Source organism: Sceloporus occidentalis, unplaced genomic scaffold, assembly GCF_023333645.1.
Source record: "Sceloporus occidentalis isolate IW3139 unplaced genomic scaffold, rSceOcc1.0.p SCAF_7, whole genome shotgun sequence".
NCBI lineage: Eukaryota > Metazoa > Chordata > Lepidosauria > Squamata > Phrynosomatidae > Sceloporus > Sceloporus occidentalis.
The window spans coordinates 14,709,227-14,725,895 of NW_028316987.1; the positions used below are offsets into that span (position 1 = coordinate 14,709,227).

Here is a 16,669-nt window from a genome sequence, read left to right on the forward strand (position 1 = left end):
TATAGAATTACTACTTGAAAGCTTGTTTCTCAACAGCGGGAATTACACACTATACTGTTTCACTGGTAACTTTAAAATGAATACTCTGTTTTGGTTTGTTTTTGTCTCTTCTTTTCTCTGGAGATTTGCCAAAACTGAAACCTCATAAGAAAGACTGTAAAGATTCTTTCTTTAGTCTGCTCTCAAAGCCAAGAGTCATTAAAAACAAATGCAAACCAGGGCTGTTTTAAAACTTCTAGCTACCAGTCTTCATGGATCCTGTGAAAGATTTATACCCAAATTAAATTAGCTGAAACTTTGAGGATGCAGGTTATGGGGAGCCTCTAAATGTTTAAGCAATGATGTTGGAATAATACATTTATAACAGTGTAAGGCTACTAATTCTTAATCTTAATTTCTTAATCTGGTCCTGCTTGGATCTGGGATTGTACTTCCCTCCCCCACGCCTTGAAGATACATGAAATTTTGGGGCTGGAATCTGCCTGGAGTCTGAGATAGATCAGTTCAGCAAGCCACACAGAGTTTGAAGGATGGGGCAAAAATACTGAGCCAAGGAAGAGCTGCTCCCCCACTCGCCTTTATTTCCATCAGTAATAATTCAGAAGAGTGACAGTTTCATCTCTAGAATTTATTCCACTAGAGATAATAAAATCATGGGTAGATTTAAAAATGACCCATTTTTTTGATACCAGCTCCACCCTCCAGCTGTATTTCTAGCATCTCTTTTCATCTCCTGGGTTAGGCTCTTTTGCTGTATAGCAGTTACAGGTCCACATCAAGTACTATAAAAGAAAGTGGTCTCCCATTTTCTTACTTCAGAAAGGGCTCAGCCTTTCGCCACTGATGTGGACCAAGAGCAAACCAATGTCCAGTAATGCACGTTTGTTCACAAGTGACAGAAATCCCAAATGGAACTCCATTATGTGGCACAGCCCTGAATCAATTTAAAACTAGATTCTTTTACACACAGTCATTCACTTGTGTGAATGCACATAAGTGATACAAGGAGTGAGAATCCCGCAGCCTGCCAGATGCTGCCAATCTGCAACAACCTTTGCCAGCACAGTAAATAGCAAGGAGTGCCAGAATTTTCATCCAACAAGGTCAAGAGAGTCTCATAGGGCCCAGACAGGCTAAAATAAAGCTGCTTCGGGCCACTTTGGAGGTATGCTGTTTAAATGATGCATGTGTCCTAAGAGTCCGGAAGCTGCACCAAAGCCATGCTCCAGTCCTAAGGACTGAATGCAGCTTTGGTGCAGCTTCTGGTCTCTTAAGATGTGTGTGTCATTTAAACAGCATACCTCCAATGTGACCCAAAACAGCTTTATTTTGGCCTATCTGTTCAGGCCCTTCATCACCATTTCTGGTTTGATGAGAAATACAGTGCGTCCTCGCCTTACGCGGGGGATCCGTTCCGGATCCCTCCGCGTAAGGTGAATTCCGCCTATGCTCGAGCCCCATTGGAAACAATGGGGCTTGTGCGCGGCGGCGCAGGCACACGCAGGGCGCAACGGGCGCGCACGCCCATTCAATTGAATGGGACGCGCCGCCCCACGCACGCGCCGTGGCTTGAGCACGTACGCTCAAGTCCGCGTATGGCGCGCCCGCGTATGGCGCGGGCGCACTGTACTATAAACTGGTTTAATGTAGCAAAGGCCTTTTTAGACAAGAACATGCCTCACCAGGTTGATGGATACACTACCTTTCTTCCAAAACTAAGACTCAGGTTATCTATCTACCTCTGACTTTCCCAAAGATTGCTCAGGCCAGCGTGTACCGACGTCTCCAGTGGCTAATACTTATGGTCTTGTCACAACTGTGGCTGAAGGCTGGTTGTTTCTTCTTTTTCTTCATCTGCCTGATCCCTTCTAATCCCTACTGTTAATCACTGCCTCCCAAGCTGCTGGGAAGGGGCAGAGGTGATCTCTCAAGTTCAGGATGACCTTTGCTCAGTGGTGAAACTTGCTTAGCAGAGCCCATCCAGTCCCCCCCCCCATCTGCCTGCCATTAACCCTCTGCATTTTTTTCTGTCTCCCCTTCAGTGAGAAACGCCGCCTACAAGTGAGCGTCACCAACCCAGTCCAATGCAGCATGCATGGTCGGAAATGCACCATCTCCGTGGAAACAAAAATCAACCAATCGGAGCCAAACTTCACCAAAGATCGGGCAGGCTTCATCCTCTGTGTGCCGGGGAATTAGCATGACTGCTGCAAGGGAGGAAGACAGGAGAGAGGTTCCCCCTTTGAGCAGACTTTTGTGTCTTGAATCTTGTGGGTGGGGGGGAGTTGGGAGAAGAGGAGGAAGAGGGGATTTTATAGATATCCACTTGAGACACACATTTAGACATCTGTTAGGCTACATGGACCAAGAGCATGAAATGCCTCCTCCTATTATGCCAGCTGCAATGATTTTAGAAATGGCTTCTGAGTCATTTTGTACCAAAGTGCCTTTCATGAGTGGTTTTTAAATTCCTCTGCCTTCCCTCTCCTGTTCTTCCCCTTCCCAATACTGAAGACTGTCATATTGTTAATCCTTGAAGCTCTTTATGGAGCAACCAAAGTCCTGCTTGGGAGGGATCAGGAGGGAAGCACTTTCAATTTTACCAAGACCAAATCTGAATTTTAAATGGGAGCTGTAGTTAGGAAGAGTGGGCATTCATAGCCCAGTGGGAAGGAGGTGGTAGTAATTTCTCACACACACCCTTGCATCCTTTTTTTTTTCTTCTCAGAAAAATGTTGTCAGATCCCATTAGATGACATTATATTGCCTTAATCCTTCAGCCTTCTAAAAAAGGATGTTTAGCCTGAGGATTTGATCTTTGGCTGAGCTGGTTGTTGCAATACAACCCGAGTGCCTTACTAGTCTTGCACTGTACTCCTATATGAACTCTGGATGGTTCTATATAGGTGCCAACAGACAGATACAAAAAGCATGAGCTTTGAAATCCATTTTGTAACACACACACCCTCCTTTTGTGTACGACTTGGCACAGATTCTCCTCGACAATTATCTTTCAGATGCTGCTATTAGTGCAAGCATTGGAGCCCATTTCTTGGGCTGGTGCATATTATGCTTTATCCAAGCAGCTGGCATCATTTTGGCCAGTATAATCTTGTGTAACTGTCTTTTGTTGGTTGTAGTTGCTGAGCAGTGATGCAGCCTTATTAACAGGCTTTTGTTTCTTCTTGTGCCAAAAGGAGCATGCTTTATTTGACATGGAGGAAAGAAAGAGCTTCCAGCATCCTGAAAGGCATGAGGAAATGTGTTATTCTGGGTCACTTTGGAAAAGCCTGTGGCAAATAATAAATAAACCAAATAGAACCAAACCTGGCACTGCAGGTCAGGCCAGGTTGGGATGATTCAGCTACCTTATGAGGGCATGCAGCCCACTTTTGTGTCATGGATGGCAGGGCTCATGGCTTCAGTTTGTCATGTTTAAGTATGTTGGTGAGTGGGGAGCAAACTGTCACCCTTCTGGAGAACAAACAAGATGGAGGGAGGTCTTATACTTTCCAGTCATTCCTAGCCACAGATTGGAAACATTGACTGGTACCCTGTTACTGAGTTCTGGTGGCATAAATCCAATTTACACTAGCGTACCCCATTTTGTTGTTGCTGAGGTCAGAATTCTTTACTGATGGCGCAGTGACCAAAATCTCCCCAAACCCACCTTTTAAGCACCACACGACCCCCTCATCACTGGTATTTCTATGTTGTCAATTGGATCAGTAGAGATGTATCCAACTATTTTCATGTACCTGGACATTCTGTGAGGATATTACTGCAAGGGTCTCTGTAGGTGCCTGTTGCAGCACCATCAAGCCATAGGAAAATAGCTGGACATGTCTTTGTTGACCCCACACACACACACACAACTTTCCATCTCTTAAAAGTTGGGTTTTGAGGGAAGATGTAACTGCAGTGATGTAACTGCATGCCATACACACATCTCCCAGTGGCGGATCTCAGCAATTACCTTTTTTGGACTACAAAATAGTTGTCAAAATTCTGGCAGATTCTGGGAGTTGTAGTCTGAAAAGGTAACCTTTCGAAGTCCTCTTCATGGATATGCACAGTATCTTAAGAGAGGGAAACTCTCTACCACCATCCAAGATGGCTTACTTCTCCTCTTTTGTGAGCCAGTTATCTAAGACCACAATGTCAGCTGTCTCCTTACCCTTTATTTAAAAAACACTTTGTCTGGATATTGCAAGAGCCCATTCTTGTAATATCTTAACACGCTTTTCCATTTGGAAATACAGTAAGAGGATGTAGGTGAATACTGCTTGAAGCCTTTCGCCAGTCCCAGATAAAAAATGACAATAATTACAGCTTGTATGAAGCCTATTATCCATCCCAGCATTCATTCTAAAAAAAAAAGTCAAGTTTATCCATGCTGAAAGATATTCTGGATGAACCCAACCTCTTCATTCCTTCTGAAAAGAAATTTGGCTGCTCATCAGTCTTGCCAAAAGACTAAGAGTTTTCCCTCTGTTCCCTGTTGCCAGTAGCAAAATTGAGTTCTCCCCATCCATCCATCCATCCATCCATCCATCCATCCATCCATCCATCCATCCATCCATCCTCACCTTCTTTCTGTCCTTCTTTCTTACCGTAATTACCAGAGTTCCTTCCAACTCTTACTTTCACAGCAGCCACTTTAGCTGCAGAAACATTTTAATTAGCACCTTTGTATGGTAACTCAATATAATGGCTGGATTTGAATATTGGTAGAAGTCAATAGAATTATATATTGAAGAAGACTCTCGAGATCTGTAAAATTGGCTATATAATATGCAGTGAAGTACTTGTCTTGACTTAAATGAATATACAGTATTTGTGCCTGTTCTGATTTATGTGTGTGTGTGTGTGAGAGAGAGAGAGAGAGAGAGAGAGAGAGAAAGAGAGAGAAAGAGAGAGAGAGAGAGAATTTGCTGAGAGTCTGTTTCTTGGTTTTATGTATCTATAAATTAACTGTTTCTTAATCGTATGTTTGATTTTTAAGCCTGGGAGAATAATGTAATGAACATTTTAAAATGCAGTTTATACAGAAATGTCAGCCCAAACCCTTGTTATAATTAAAATGTATTTTTGTTTACATAATAAATTGCAATAAACAAGAGGGTTCTCATTTATACCAAATAATTTGTTTTGTTTTGTTTTTTTAATTGGGAAAGCACAGAGGAATCTCTGGGGCCAGCACAGAATTTGCTCTGAATTTTGCTTTCTAATACCTTTTCTTTTAAACATATATGAATGGCTTCCCATCCTCTAGGCTACAGAACAACTTTTCAAAACAATTTATAATCTGCAGAGAGGGCACTAAAGACTATTTGGTGTATTGCTAACAAAGGACACTGCCTTGAACCGGTGAGCAGAAGTATACATCTTTTGGGAAAGTAATTAAAATAAACATATAGATAAGAGGCAGGCATCTAGATCCTAACATTTTAACTCGGTTGACATAGGTCTTCCTTTTATACATCTTCTATGTGCTCCCAGCCTGCCTCATTTTTCCAGTACTCCCATTTATGGCAGGCTTTTTGAAATGTGTATGAAGGACATGTGATGAATTGCTTGTCTCCAAAAGCTTATGTGTGGATTTGTTTTGATTTGTAGAGTTAACAGTTGTAAAATGTAGGGCTCTGCACAGAATATGAGTCCATTTTCCCCTTGGGATTGGATTGGGGAATCTGTCTTTCAGTATGATTAAAAGTACATATTGTAGTGATATCTTTATTAAGCCAGCCAAAAGGTGTAAAATTACTAATGCTAGCTTTCATAGCCCACTGGCCTTTTTAAAAAATCATGCCAAGTATAAAAGCGGCAGTGTTGGAGCCACAGTTCTGCATCCTACTTGAGGTATAATTTAAGGAGGATCTGTGCAGACAATTTCCCTTCTCCATTTGTAGCCACAAAGTGCCTTCTTCAGAAATCTAGTAATCAAGAGCTGAAAGTATAAAATAACTGGGAAGAGGGGGGCATGTATAATCACTTTAGGGACAACATGGCATTTGAATCTATCTCTGTATCAAGTCCAGTCATCAAATTAGAATTTTAGCATAAAACTAAGTTGTCCCTTTCATAGTTCATTGGTTAAAAAAAAAACAAAAAAGCAATTAAGGGCTCTTCCTCACAAATTGTGTATTCATTTGTACACATCCTGCAATCAAACTAGTGCTAGGAACAAAACTGCTTCCTCAATTGGCTCAGACAGCCTTCCCTATCCTGGAACCTTCTGGATGTGTTGGACTACAAGTCCCATAATCCCTCGGCAGCCCTGGGGACTAGGACAAAAATTTATCTCCAGACAGATGCATATTAGTCATAGGGCAATGGCTCTCTACCTAGAGCACAATGGCACTTTACCTAAAGTCAAGGTTTCTCTTTACAACCAGGCCTCGAAAAACATCTGCTCAATATCCTTTGCAAATCAGAGGAAGCGCATGAGGTGAACCTGCTTCTCATAAAGCTGCTTTGTGTATTTCTGGATCCCATGGTGATCTGGATCATTGCCAGCATACCTTTTTGCAAATTTGAGAGAGAGTTTTATTTACTCTGGGTAGTTGCTGTTTGCCTCCCATGGTATGTTAGGTACACAGTGGGTCCTTGGTATCCACTGGGTTCTGGTTCCAGGACCACTACTACCACTCCATGGATACCAAAATCCATGGATGCTCAAGTCCATTAAAGACAATGGCATAGTAAAGCCAACCTTGATTTTGTCATTTTATACAGTGGTCCTTGTTATCCACTGGGGTTTGGTTCCAGGGCCCCCCATGGATAACAAAATCTGCGGATGCTCAAGTCCCATTAAATATAATGGCACAGCAAAATGGTGCTCCATATATAAAATGGAAAATCAAGGTTTTCTATTTGGAATTTATACTTTTTTGGAATATTTTCAAGCCATGTATGCTCAAATCTGTGTCTAAGGAGGGCCAACTGTATATGGGACACCCACTGTATATCTAACATACCAGGGCAGGCAAACAGCAACTACCCTGAGTAAATGAAACCTTCTCCCAAATTTGCAAATAGGTATGCTGGCAGTGATCGAGATTCCATATATAAAATGGCAAAATCAAGGGTGGCTTGGGGGGATTTATATATTTTCTGGATATTTTCAAGCTGTGGGTGCTTGAATCCAGGGATAAAGTATCTGTGGATAAGGAGGGCCAACGGTACTTATACCTTAATCTGTGACCTGTGGATCGTCAGGGACCACAATAGCCTCACAGCGCATTTATGAAGGCTGAACCCACTTTCTCCCCACAGTAACACAGCCATGTGACAGTAGCCATGGCAAAGCCTGGCTGGCTGGCAAGTTTGCTGGGCCTGCACCTTGCCATATAAGCTGCTCCAGCTGCAAACTGGTGGGAAGAAGCAAGGGAAAAGTCTCCCTTCCCCTCTGGTGCCTCTGAGGGAGGGTTTAATGGGTAGCATAATTGTTAGTGGTTCAGGCATCATTATGATTGTTGATATTTTAAATCATCTTTACCAGTTGTTATTGTTGCACCTTCAAGTCATAGGTGTTTTCTTGGCAAGTTTCTTCAGAGAGGGTTTGCCTTTGCTATCCTCTGAAGCTGAGAAAATATGTCTTGCCCAAGATCCCACAGTGAGTTTCCATGATTCTATTATCATGAAATCTTGAATTAAGCCTTGAGGGGGCTGTGCAGCAACAAAAGCTATCAAAAGGGGGTCTCTGGTAACAGCCAGTGTGGCGTAGTGGTTTGAGCATTCGACTATGATTCTCAAGGGTTTAAATCCCTGCTTGGCCATGTAAACCCACTGGGTGACCTTTGGGAAAGTCACACATTCTCAGGCTCAGAGGATGGCAAAGGCAAACCCGCTCTGAAGAAACTTGCCAAGAAAACCCCAAGATAGAATCAACTTAAGATCACCATAAGTCGGAAACGGCTAGAAGGCACAACAATAACGACTGGTAAAAACAAGGTTAAGAACCGCTGCCTTAGTAGATTTGGGGGGGCCTTCCTCCATTTGATATATGGTGCACTGATTCTGAGGAGAAAAATTAACAGTTACCCCTTGTGGGAGGCAAAAAGGAAGAAGAAATAATGATTCAGCCAAATCTCATCCTTACAATGGGGTTTCTTTTAAAATAGACACGCATAACTTCACATTGTTAAACAGAGGAACACTTACACTGAATTAATTCACAGAACATAAATAAACTTACTTATCTGTTTCAGGTTCCAGGCTTCCCATAGAGTTAGACAGAAGAGCGCAAGCATTAGATTCCCCATAATTTCACATTTCTTGTTTTAATTTTTCCAATATCTTCCATTATAGCCCAGTGTAGAGAGATGTATAATTTGTATAATCTGTTCCTCTTCCTTGTCACCCCATTCAAACCTGGGATGTTTCCAGTGTGGCCTTTTATTCTGTTTGCTTTACTCTCCCTGGCCCATTGATTTATTCTAAATGTGCAGAGCATGAATGCATGCCTGAGATCTCTAAGCCATCAACAATTTCTTTCAGTGAATGTAACTGCACTCTTTCTTAAGAACATGAAACAGGAAGTACTTTGCCAAAGGGGTTCAAAGTGAACCCAGTTTAGCATCTGTTGTAAAAATCCTAGCAACTACCCGTCATTTTGTCATCTATTAAAAAATGCACACTGGTCCCTTGGCGAACAGAACACAGTCTGATTCTCCTGTTTTGCATGATGTCAAGAAACCTTCACTTAAGACCCTCCTATGTTTAACCCATTTTCATCAACATGAATTCAATTTGATTCTGAACCAATTGTCTTCACCATCTTCTCCCTCACAATATCATGTTTTTAAAAAAAGGAAATCTGAAAGGTCTTTATGTAATGGATGGTCAGTGCATTTTATTTTTAATCAGCACAGTACAAAAATAAATAAAAATAAAGGGGGGAGGGTTAAGTTACAGGCACACACAGCTCTGTGACAGTCTTATATTTATAAACCTCACATACTTACAAACGCACTATAATACACATACATACAAAAAAGAGACCATTTATAAATTAATCGAAGTCATAATCATAAGCAATAATCATAATACCAGTTTTGGTCAACGAATATCTACAGAAGAGATTGCACACTAAAAAAGAATAATAATAATAATAATAATAATAATCCGAAAAACCTTAACATACACAGACATGTAGAATTTAGCAGGTTTTCTATTTTCTCTTCTCCCCCTCCCCTCCCCAATATACAGTTATGAAGGATTTCAAGTGAAAAAGAAATGGCACGCTTTTTTTTCTTTTGTATTTTTTCCCCTTTTGAATTTTTTTTTAAAACAATGGTTTAGAACAGAGCTAAACTCTTTAACAACTGTGTACAGTCAAGATCAGAAAAGATCTAGAAGGTTTGAGATGAACTATATTGATCTGAAGGAGCTAGGGCCTAGGTGATAGTGGAGGGGCGGGAAGGGGAATGTGCTTGAGAATTGTGCATGGTGATTTCACTGTAATTTTATGTTTACAATCAGCTGTTCTAAGTTTTGCCTGTTGTCGAAAGACACAAATGCTGCTTTTGGCATGCACAACATCACTGTAAAGCAATGATAAAAGAACGGAAGAAAGATCTCCCTCCCACCCCACCCTGTAGTTAGTATAGATTTTGTTCTAAAAGTATTTGTTTCATATAGCAGCAGGTAAAAATCCCATTCATTGCTCTTGTGTGTACTCAAGTATATCAGTTGATCCTTTTTTTTGTTTGTTTCCCTATTATAAAACAATAAATACATAGGCTCCCGGACTTTGAAGAGAACAAGACAGTTTTTCACACCAAGGCTCACAACCAAATCACGTTTGCTTCCCATGCAGTACAATCCTATGCAGGCTTATGCAGAAGAGGTGACTCCTCTGTGTCTCCTCTAGGCCTAATGTCCAGCTAAACCTGCATCGGATTACAACCTTAAACGCTTCAGAAGCATATGAGTAAAATTTTAAATTCTTTTTCTTTTTTTAATATTAAAAAAAAGTGCATGGGGAAGGCAAAGAGAGGTTTTGTTTATTTATAAAGGTAAGGGAATGACTTGTCCAGGCGCAGACCAGAATGGAGGCTGCGCCTTTTAAGATGTCCCAAGAGCCAGCAAGGATGCTGTGCAAGGAACACTGAAGTGTGTTGTGGAAAGACTGAAATGATATATGTGCCAATCCAGTTCGGAGCAGCAAATGATCATGCAATGCAGACCTATATACCCCCATTTCCCCCATCAACTCTTGAGACCCCCAAAGAAACCCACCCTTGGAACACCAAGGCTCTCCTTCCTTCCATGAAACCAAAATGTACACTTAACAGTCAGTGTCTCCCATTTTAATGGCTCAGATTTTGGCCTAGCTTTGGAGGCAATGACAGGACCTGCTGAACAAATCCAGCAGCAGCTTAATATTCACTGGCTCTCAGTTCCTGTCTGTTTTCAACCTCGCAGCTTAGACCTTTTTCATATTTCACAGCTTTTTTTTCCTGTTCCTCATACATTTTTAATAGTGCTCTGCTGCTTTTTGAAGTTAATTGCAAGCTACCCTATTGAACATTAAGTACAACATAGCCTTCCCCCTGTCCTTCTTGCAGAATGCCAGCATCCATAACATCAGGAGTGGAAGCGCATCCCAGAATATTACTAACTTCACCTTCTGTCTGATAAAGAAATCTTCATGCCAGAAGGCTGTCGCCTTTGTCCTCTCATGTGCCGCCCATAAGAACATTAAAACTGAGAAGATGGCCTCCATCCCAAATGAGGTTCATTATCTTCAGCAGAATGTTATTGCCGTGGACTATTTGCATTCAATTCACATTATCATTAACTGAGCAAAATTCAGTGTATCTTTTCATGCCCCCCCCCCTCACCCGAGCTCTCTATATACATCTACCATCCCTGAAGGTAATGATCAGAAAGATTTTAATATCTTCCTTTTAAAGAAATGGAAAGCTAAGCAAAACAACTGAAATTTACAAAACATCAGATTATTTCCAATGTTAGGCGCTAAGGATGGAAGAATTAATGAAATCGTTAAGTGCTGGCATATGGTTTGTGGGGATCTTAATAGGGAAAGAAAGATTATCCTACAAACAGTTTGGTGTCTAAGTATCTGCAAGATACATCTACAGAATATACAAGATATAAAATCTATGTACCTTTTGTACATACTGCAGATTAATTTTTCAGCATATTTTTTAGTCACTATCCGTTTTCAGAAATGTTGGGTAATGTGCCATGGATCTTGTTTTTTTACTGTTGTTGTTATCCATTGCATTCTCATTGTCTTCTTCCCCAGGTCTCTTCCTCCATTCCCCCAGATACAGCATTAAGTTGGCAAGTGGGCTTTAGGGCAGGGTCAGGAGGCACCCATAATACCAGTTGTGTATGTGGTTCAGCACCCATCCTATGTTTGATACCCAATTTGTACTAGTGAGAATGTAGCTGACATCATTCTCAAATTTTCCAATTAAGTTGATACTTTAGTAAGGGACAATTATTCTAGCTGTTCAACTGGCCACAATACAACTGTGGCCACCCTGCTCTAAGACAGCCAAAGTATGGTCTGCAATAAAATGAAATTCCCAAATAACCTGCCAGCAAAAATTAATTCCAGCTGGACGCCATCTTGAATATCGGCCCCTACTCCATATTGACAGGGTAGGAACCTTCAGAGGCTGGACCTCAACTCCCATAAAACCTAACCAGCATAGCCAATGGTGACGTATGATGGGAGTTAGAGTCCACAAACACCCAGTGGCTCACAAGTTGTTGACAGGCTACCTAATTTTACTTGGGTGCTTTAACAAGAAATGATCCCAAGGTTCACCTTTACCTTTTAGCACTGATGTTTTGAGAGAGCCCATAGATCCCAAGATGCTGGCCCTCAGTGAAAGGGGTGGTAGAGGTGATAACATACAGAGAGGGGCATGGGTGAGCCTTTGCCCACTTCTCCTGGTTCTCAAGGCAACCTCCTTTTCATGCAAGAAAGAGTCAATTTTGGATGCCAATACTGTGTTGGTGTCATTTTGCTCAAGTCAGTGTGCAAAGTAAGTACATTTAAAAGAAAGGAAATCTCACTCTTTTATCCCTTTGTTGGAATGCCAGGGGCTGAAGCATCCATTGGATCTGGTCCCTCTTTCTTCTCAAGAGGAGCATACACGGTATTTGCATTCTCTGCCGCAATCCACCACAAGGAATTAAGAAACACAAGATGGTTCTCAGGTCCAGTTTGCAGATCTTCTAGGCAAAAAACAACCGGCCAAGGGGTGCCGCAGTCATGCATTGCTGTGCTTGGTCCTCCGCTCCTGTTCATCCTCGTGCTGTTTGCCCTAAGAGGAGAGGAAGTCCTATCCGCCACATGCAATGAAGCAGAAACCTAAAGAGGCCAAGCTCCCATCGCCTCAATTTCATTTGACTTCACTTCAGAGAAGCCAAGCCAACCGTATGTGATGGAGAACACTGGCTTGGTGTCCTCCTTCAGGCCTGTCCAACCTCAGCTTTGTGTCCCAGTCTGTTTTTGGAAACGAAAAAACAACATAAAAGAAGGACCAAAAAAAACAGGTTATGGTTTTCCCCTTCATCTCCGCTCACCGGTCAAGGCCTATGAGGAGCCTGTTCTTCTCCTCCTGGCTGCTCTCGTTCTTCAGGTCAGCAAAGACCTGAGTGAAATAGTGCGGGTCGGCATTGATCTGCAACATTTTGGGACTCATGAGGTTAATGATGGATAGGCAGCGATCCCAAAAGGCCTCTTTACAGGTTTCCACCAGAAAAGGCTTGAGAGGGTAAGAGATCTCGTTGCCCATATAGGAGTAGGAGAGATAGAGGCAGGTAAGCAAGACGGCTTGGAGTTCATGGTCTGTGGCCACTTCGCAAGAGATGACGTCCCGGCAAAGCATGTACAGAAAGACCACGTTGGCGGGGGTGATGAAACCTTGGTCTTGCCAGCCTTGCAGGAGGAGGGACCGGTCAACGCTACGGAGCCACAGGACCGGGTCAGTGGGGGAGAGGTGTTTCAGCCGGTAGCACCGTCGGCACAGGAATTCGCCCAAACACCGGAGCAACTCACTGGTTGAAGCTTGAACGATCACCCTCTTAGGGGTGCCCGATGAGTTGGTGTTGGGGTGGGGGGTCTTCTTGATGGAGGAGATGGTGCTCTTGGAGCTGGAAATCTGGTTGTTTGGAGGCGGAGGCTGGGCACTCTGGTTCTGGGCGAAGGTGGAGAGGTTGGCACAGGAGAGGGATTTCTTTAGATTCTCATTGTTGAGGTGGGTGACATTGTTCTGATAGCTGCTGTTAGGCTGCACCTTCTTGGAGTTCTTCTTTTTGGCTGAGACAGCCACAATGCGTTTCCAGGGGAGCACCGAGATGATGGAGTGGCGCTTGAGGCTCTTGTCCTTGGCGTTCTTACTGTTCTGGACGGCCGTGTAATGCCCCACCGTGGCTGAGCCATCCTCAAAAAGGGCCGCCTTCCGGTAACTGGGTGAAAGGGACAACACGGTGCCCATGGTGCCAACGGAGGAGATGGAAGAGGAGGGGGGAGAAGGAGGAAGCGTGCAAGCCGAACAAAACCGGGAGCCGTCAGACTGCAGTCAAAGCACCGGGGTTGGAGTGCCTCTGCTCCAAACACCCCCTTCCCCTCCAACGCTGCCTTGAGGACTTGGATTCAGACCTGCCAAAGGCAAAACAGTTCAGATAAGCATGGAGAGAGGGGGCCATTTTCTCTGTTGCACAGCTCCCTTTTTCTGATGATGCACCAATATACATGCAGGGGTGGTTTACAATCAGAGCAATGTGGTGCACCTTGCCCAAAAATGATACAGCCAAGGACCTTCCTGGCTTTGATCATGAGCTGCCGATGTCGAATCAGAGACAGTGTTGCTAGCCATTACTCCTCCACACCAAAACATGTCATCGTCAATGCCACTGGCTGGGCTCTGGTTGTTTTTATTTACATGGCCTACATCCAGTGCCCTCTCATCCTATCTGCAGGAGGCAGACACCATGTTTTGGGAGGGTTTTTTCTCCCTTTAAGGCTGCATCCACACTGCAGAAATAACTCAGTTTCCATTCTGGGGCCACAACAAACTCCAATTCCCAGAATGACATAGCATTGAGCCAGGGAAGTTAAAGCGGCGTCAAACCAAGTTATTTCTGCAATGTGGACATAACCTGAGACTTCTTCTCCACATCTCTGGAAATGCACGTTTAAAAGAAAAACCTCAGTGTGTCTGCATTTGTGATTGCACAAAAGGAAGCCATGTTTGTGGGCTGCAGCAAAAACAAAGAGCCCGGGAGTGCCTTAAGGACGGATCAGATTGTGTGGCAGCCAGCCGCGTTCCTGGGCCAGAGGAACAAATTTGTGCCAGGATGTTGTTGCCGGTGACGCTGTAAATAAAGGTCTCTCTATCATGGGTGACCAGGTGCATGTGTGCATCCAGCAGCATCAGTCATGCTCCAAATCTCATTAAAAGCCTGGCCACACCACAGCTGTCAAGCTAGACATGGAGCTCTCTCTTGGTAAACATGCGGCCATCCTCCTTCCTTTCTTCCTTCCTTGTCTCTGACCACTAACCCCTAGCCCTTCTTCCCCATGGCTCTGGAAGATGCTACCACACTGCCCAATTAATCCAGTTTGGACCCGCTTGAACTGCCACGGCTCCGTCCTATGGAAATATGGGATCACACTTTGTTGTGGCACCAGAGACAGAGATAAAGAAAGGTCTCACAAAACCGCAAACCCCAGGAGTCTGCAGCATGCAGCCCTGGCTGTTAAAGCGGTGTCAAACCGCATCCATCCTGCAGTGTAGATGCAGCCTCCATCTCCCTCATTCAACCTCTGCCCAACAATTTTGCGGCATCCTCAGCCCCTCCTCCTCCTCCCAGGAAAAAAGAGAGAGAGAGAGAGAGAGAGAGGAGAGGATGTGAGTGCGAATCGTCCTCCTTTTCTAGGACATGTCAACCTCTTCTTCCCAAAAGGTCCTCCATTTTGAGCAAGGCTAAGAGGCATACCTTCAATATTTCTGGGAGTGAGTCTCTTTAGCTTTGATTCAGTCTTTTTCTGGAAGCGCCTTCATTGTGAGCATGGCTAAGAAGCATGCATTTAATATTTCTAGGTGTGGTGTTTTCTAGCTTTGATTGAGCCATGTTCTCCATTTTTCTCGAAGGGGCTCCATTTTGAGCAGGGCTATGGGGCATGGATTTAATATTTCTATGAATTGCTTTAAAGCTTTGAGTGGGTCGGGTCCTCCCTTTTTCTGCCTGGTCCTCTTTGGAGGTGAGGAGGACCTCTGGTCAATCTGCCCTCCATCCATCCTTGCATCCCTCCTTCCATCCCTCCCTCCCTCCCTCCCTCCCTCCTTGCTTCCTTCCCTCTTTCCCTCTATCTCTCCCTCCCTCCCTCCTTCCTTCGATCGATCCCTCCCTCCTTCCTTCCTTCCATGCATCTTTCCTTCCATTTTTCCATTCTGCCATCACTTCTTCCTTCCACCCATCTCCCCTCCTTCCATCTCTCCTTCCATCCATCTCTTTCTCCTTCCATCTTTCTTTCCTTCCATCCATCCATCCATCCATCCATCCATCCCTTTTCCCCTTCATTTCCTTCTCTCCTTCCTTCCTTTCATCCCTCCCTCCCTCCCTCCCTCCCTTTCCCTCCCATCCCTCTCCAGAGTGGTACCCACCGCAGTGGGGCTGCTGTGTGTCCTGGGGCGGCGTGGCTTCTGTCCAGGGTCCTGCAGCCGCCTCCTCCTCCTCCTCCCCCGGGGAGGCTCAGCCGTAGAGGGGCATGGAGCAGCGGCGGCGCAGAGGGAGACCCCCGGCTGCCTCGCCTGGCCCCCTTCCTTCCTCCCTCCCCTCCCCTCCCAACCCCCCTCCCTCCCTCCCTCCCTCCCAAAGGCAGCACAGGATCCTCGGGAACCTCCTGCTGCTCCTGCCCTGCTCCTCTAGCTGCCTCGCCGCTCTGCTCTGCTGCTCTGCTCTGCTCTGCTCTGCTCCAGCCCAAGACGCCACTCAGCAGCAGCAGACTCACCAACCCTGGCCCCGCCCTCCGCCGCAGCTGCAGCGCCCTCCGCCACACACGCCCCCTAGCGGCCCACCACTGGAATATCTCCCTGGCACGGCTTGATGGGAGCGCCCCCGTGTGGTGGCAGGGAGGAAGTGCAAGGCAGCTTAATAGCAATGGGACAAATGTCAAGTCGAAGGCATCTATGTTTTTTGTGTGGGGGGGGGGTTTCAGGCTTATGTGGCCGTGCTCTGGAAGGGTTTGTTCCTGATGTTTCGCCGGCATCTGTGGCTGGGATCTTCGGGGAATGCTGGATCAGAAGGGAGTCGGGTATAGAATCACAGAATCATTGAGTTGGAAGAGACCGCAAGGGCCATCCAGTCCAACCCCTGCCATGCAGGAACTCTCAATCAAAGCCATGCAGGAACTCTCGATCAAAGCCATGCAGGAACTCTCAATCAAAGCCATGCAGGAACTCTCAATCAAAGATGGCCATCCAGCCTCTGCTTGAAGACCTCCAAGGAAGGAGACTCCACTACACTCCGAGGGAGTGTGTTCCACTGTCGAACAGCCCTTACTGTCAGGAAGTTCCTCCTAATGTTGAGGTGGAATCTCTTTTCCTGTAGCTTGCATCCATTGTTCAGTGTCCTGGTCTCTGGGGCGGCAAAAAACAAGCTTGCTCCATCCTCA

At 44.6% G+C, this 16,669-nt stretch overlaps 2 protein-coding genes across 5 annotated transcripts in view; one reads left to right on the forward strand and one right to left on the reverse strand.

The window, feature by feature from the left end:
- Window positions 1–5,127, forward strand: part of LOC149309239 (unconventional myosin-Id) — a 181,368-nt gene extending 176,241 nt beyond the window's left edge. For all 3 annotated transcript variants that reach the window (XM_089532025.1, XM_089532024.1, XM_089532026.1), the window contains one exon: window positions 2,043–5,127. In XM_089532025.1, the coding sequence (XP_089388151.1) occupies window positions 2,043–2,199 (157 nt within the window). In that variant the 3' untranslated portion in view covers window positions 2,200–5,127. The remainder of the gene's footprint in view (window positions 1–2,042) is intronic.
- A 3,677-nt stretch (window positions 5,128–8,804) lies between these two features.
- Window positions 8,805–15,815, reverse strand: LOC149309240 (cyclin-dependent kinase 5 activator 1). Of its 2 annotated transcripts, none has more exons than XM_089532027.1 (2): window positions 15,660–15,815; window positions 8,805–13,651 (listed from the first exon to the last, which is right to left on the reverse strand). In XM_089532027.1, the coding sequence occupies exon 2, from the start codon at window positions 13,485–13,487 to the stop codon at window positions 12,570–12,572; it is 918 nt and encodes a 305-aa protein (XP_089388153.1). In that variant the 5' UTR covers window positions 13,488–13,651; window positions 15,660–15,815; the 3' UTR covers window positions 8,805–12,569. The 2 variants fall into 2 exon arrangements, with proteins under 2 accessions (XP_089388153.1, XP_089388154.1); XM_089532028.1 differs by lacking the exon at window positions 15,660–15,815 and adding an exon at window positions 14,992–15,282.
- Window positions 15,816–16,669: the final 854 nt, after the last annotated feature.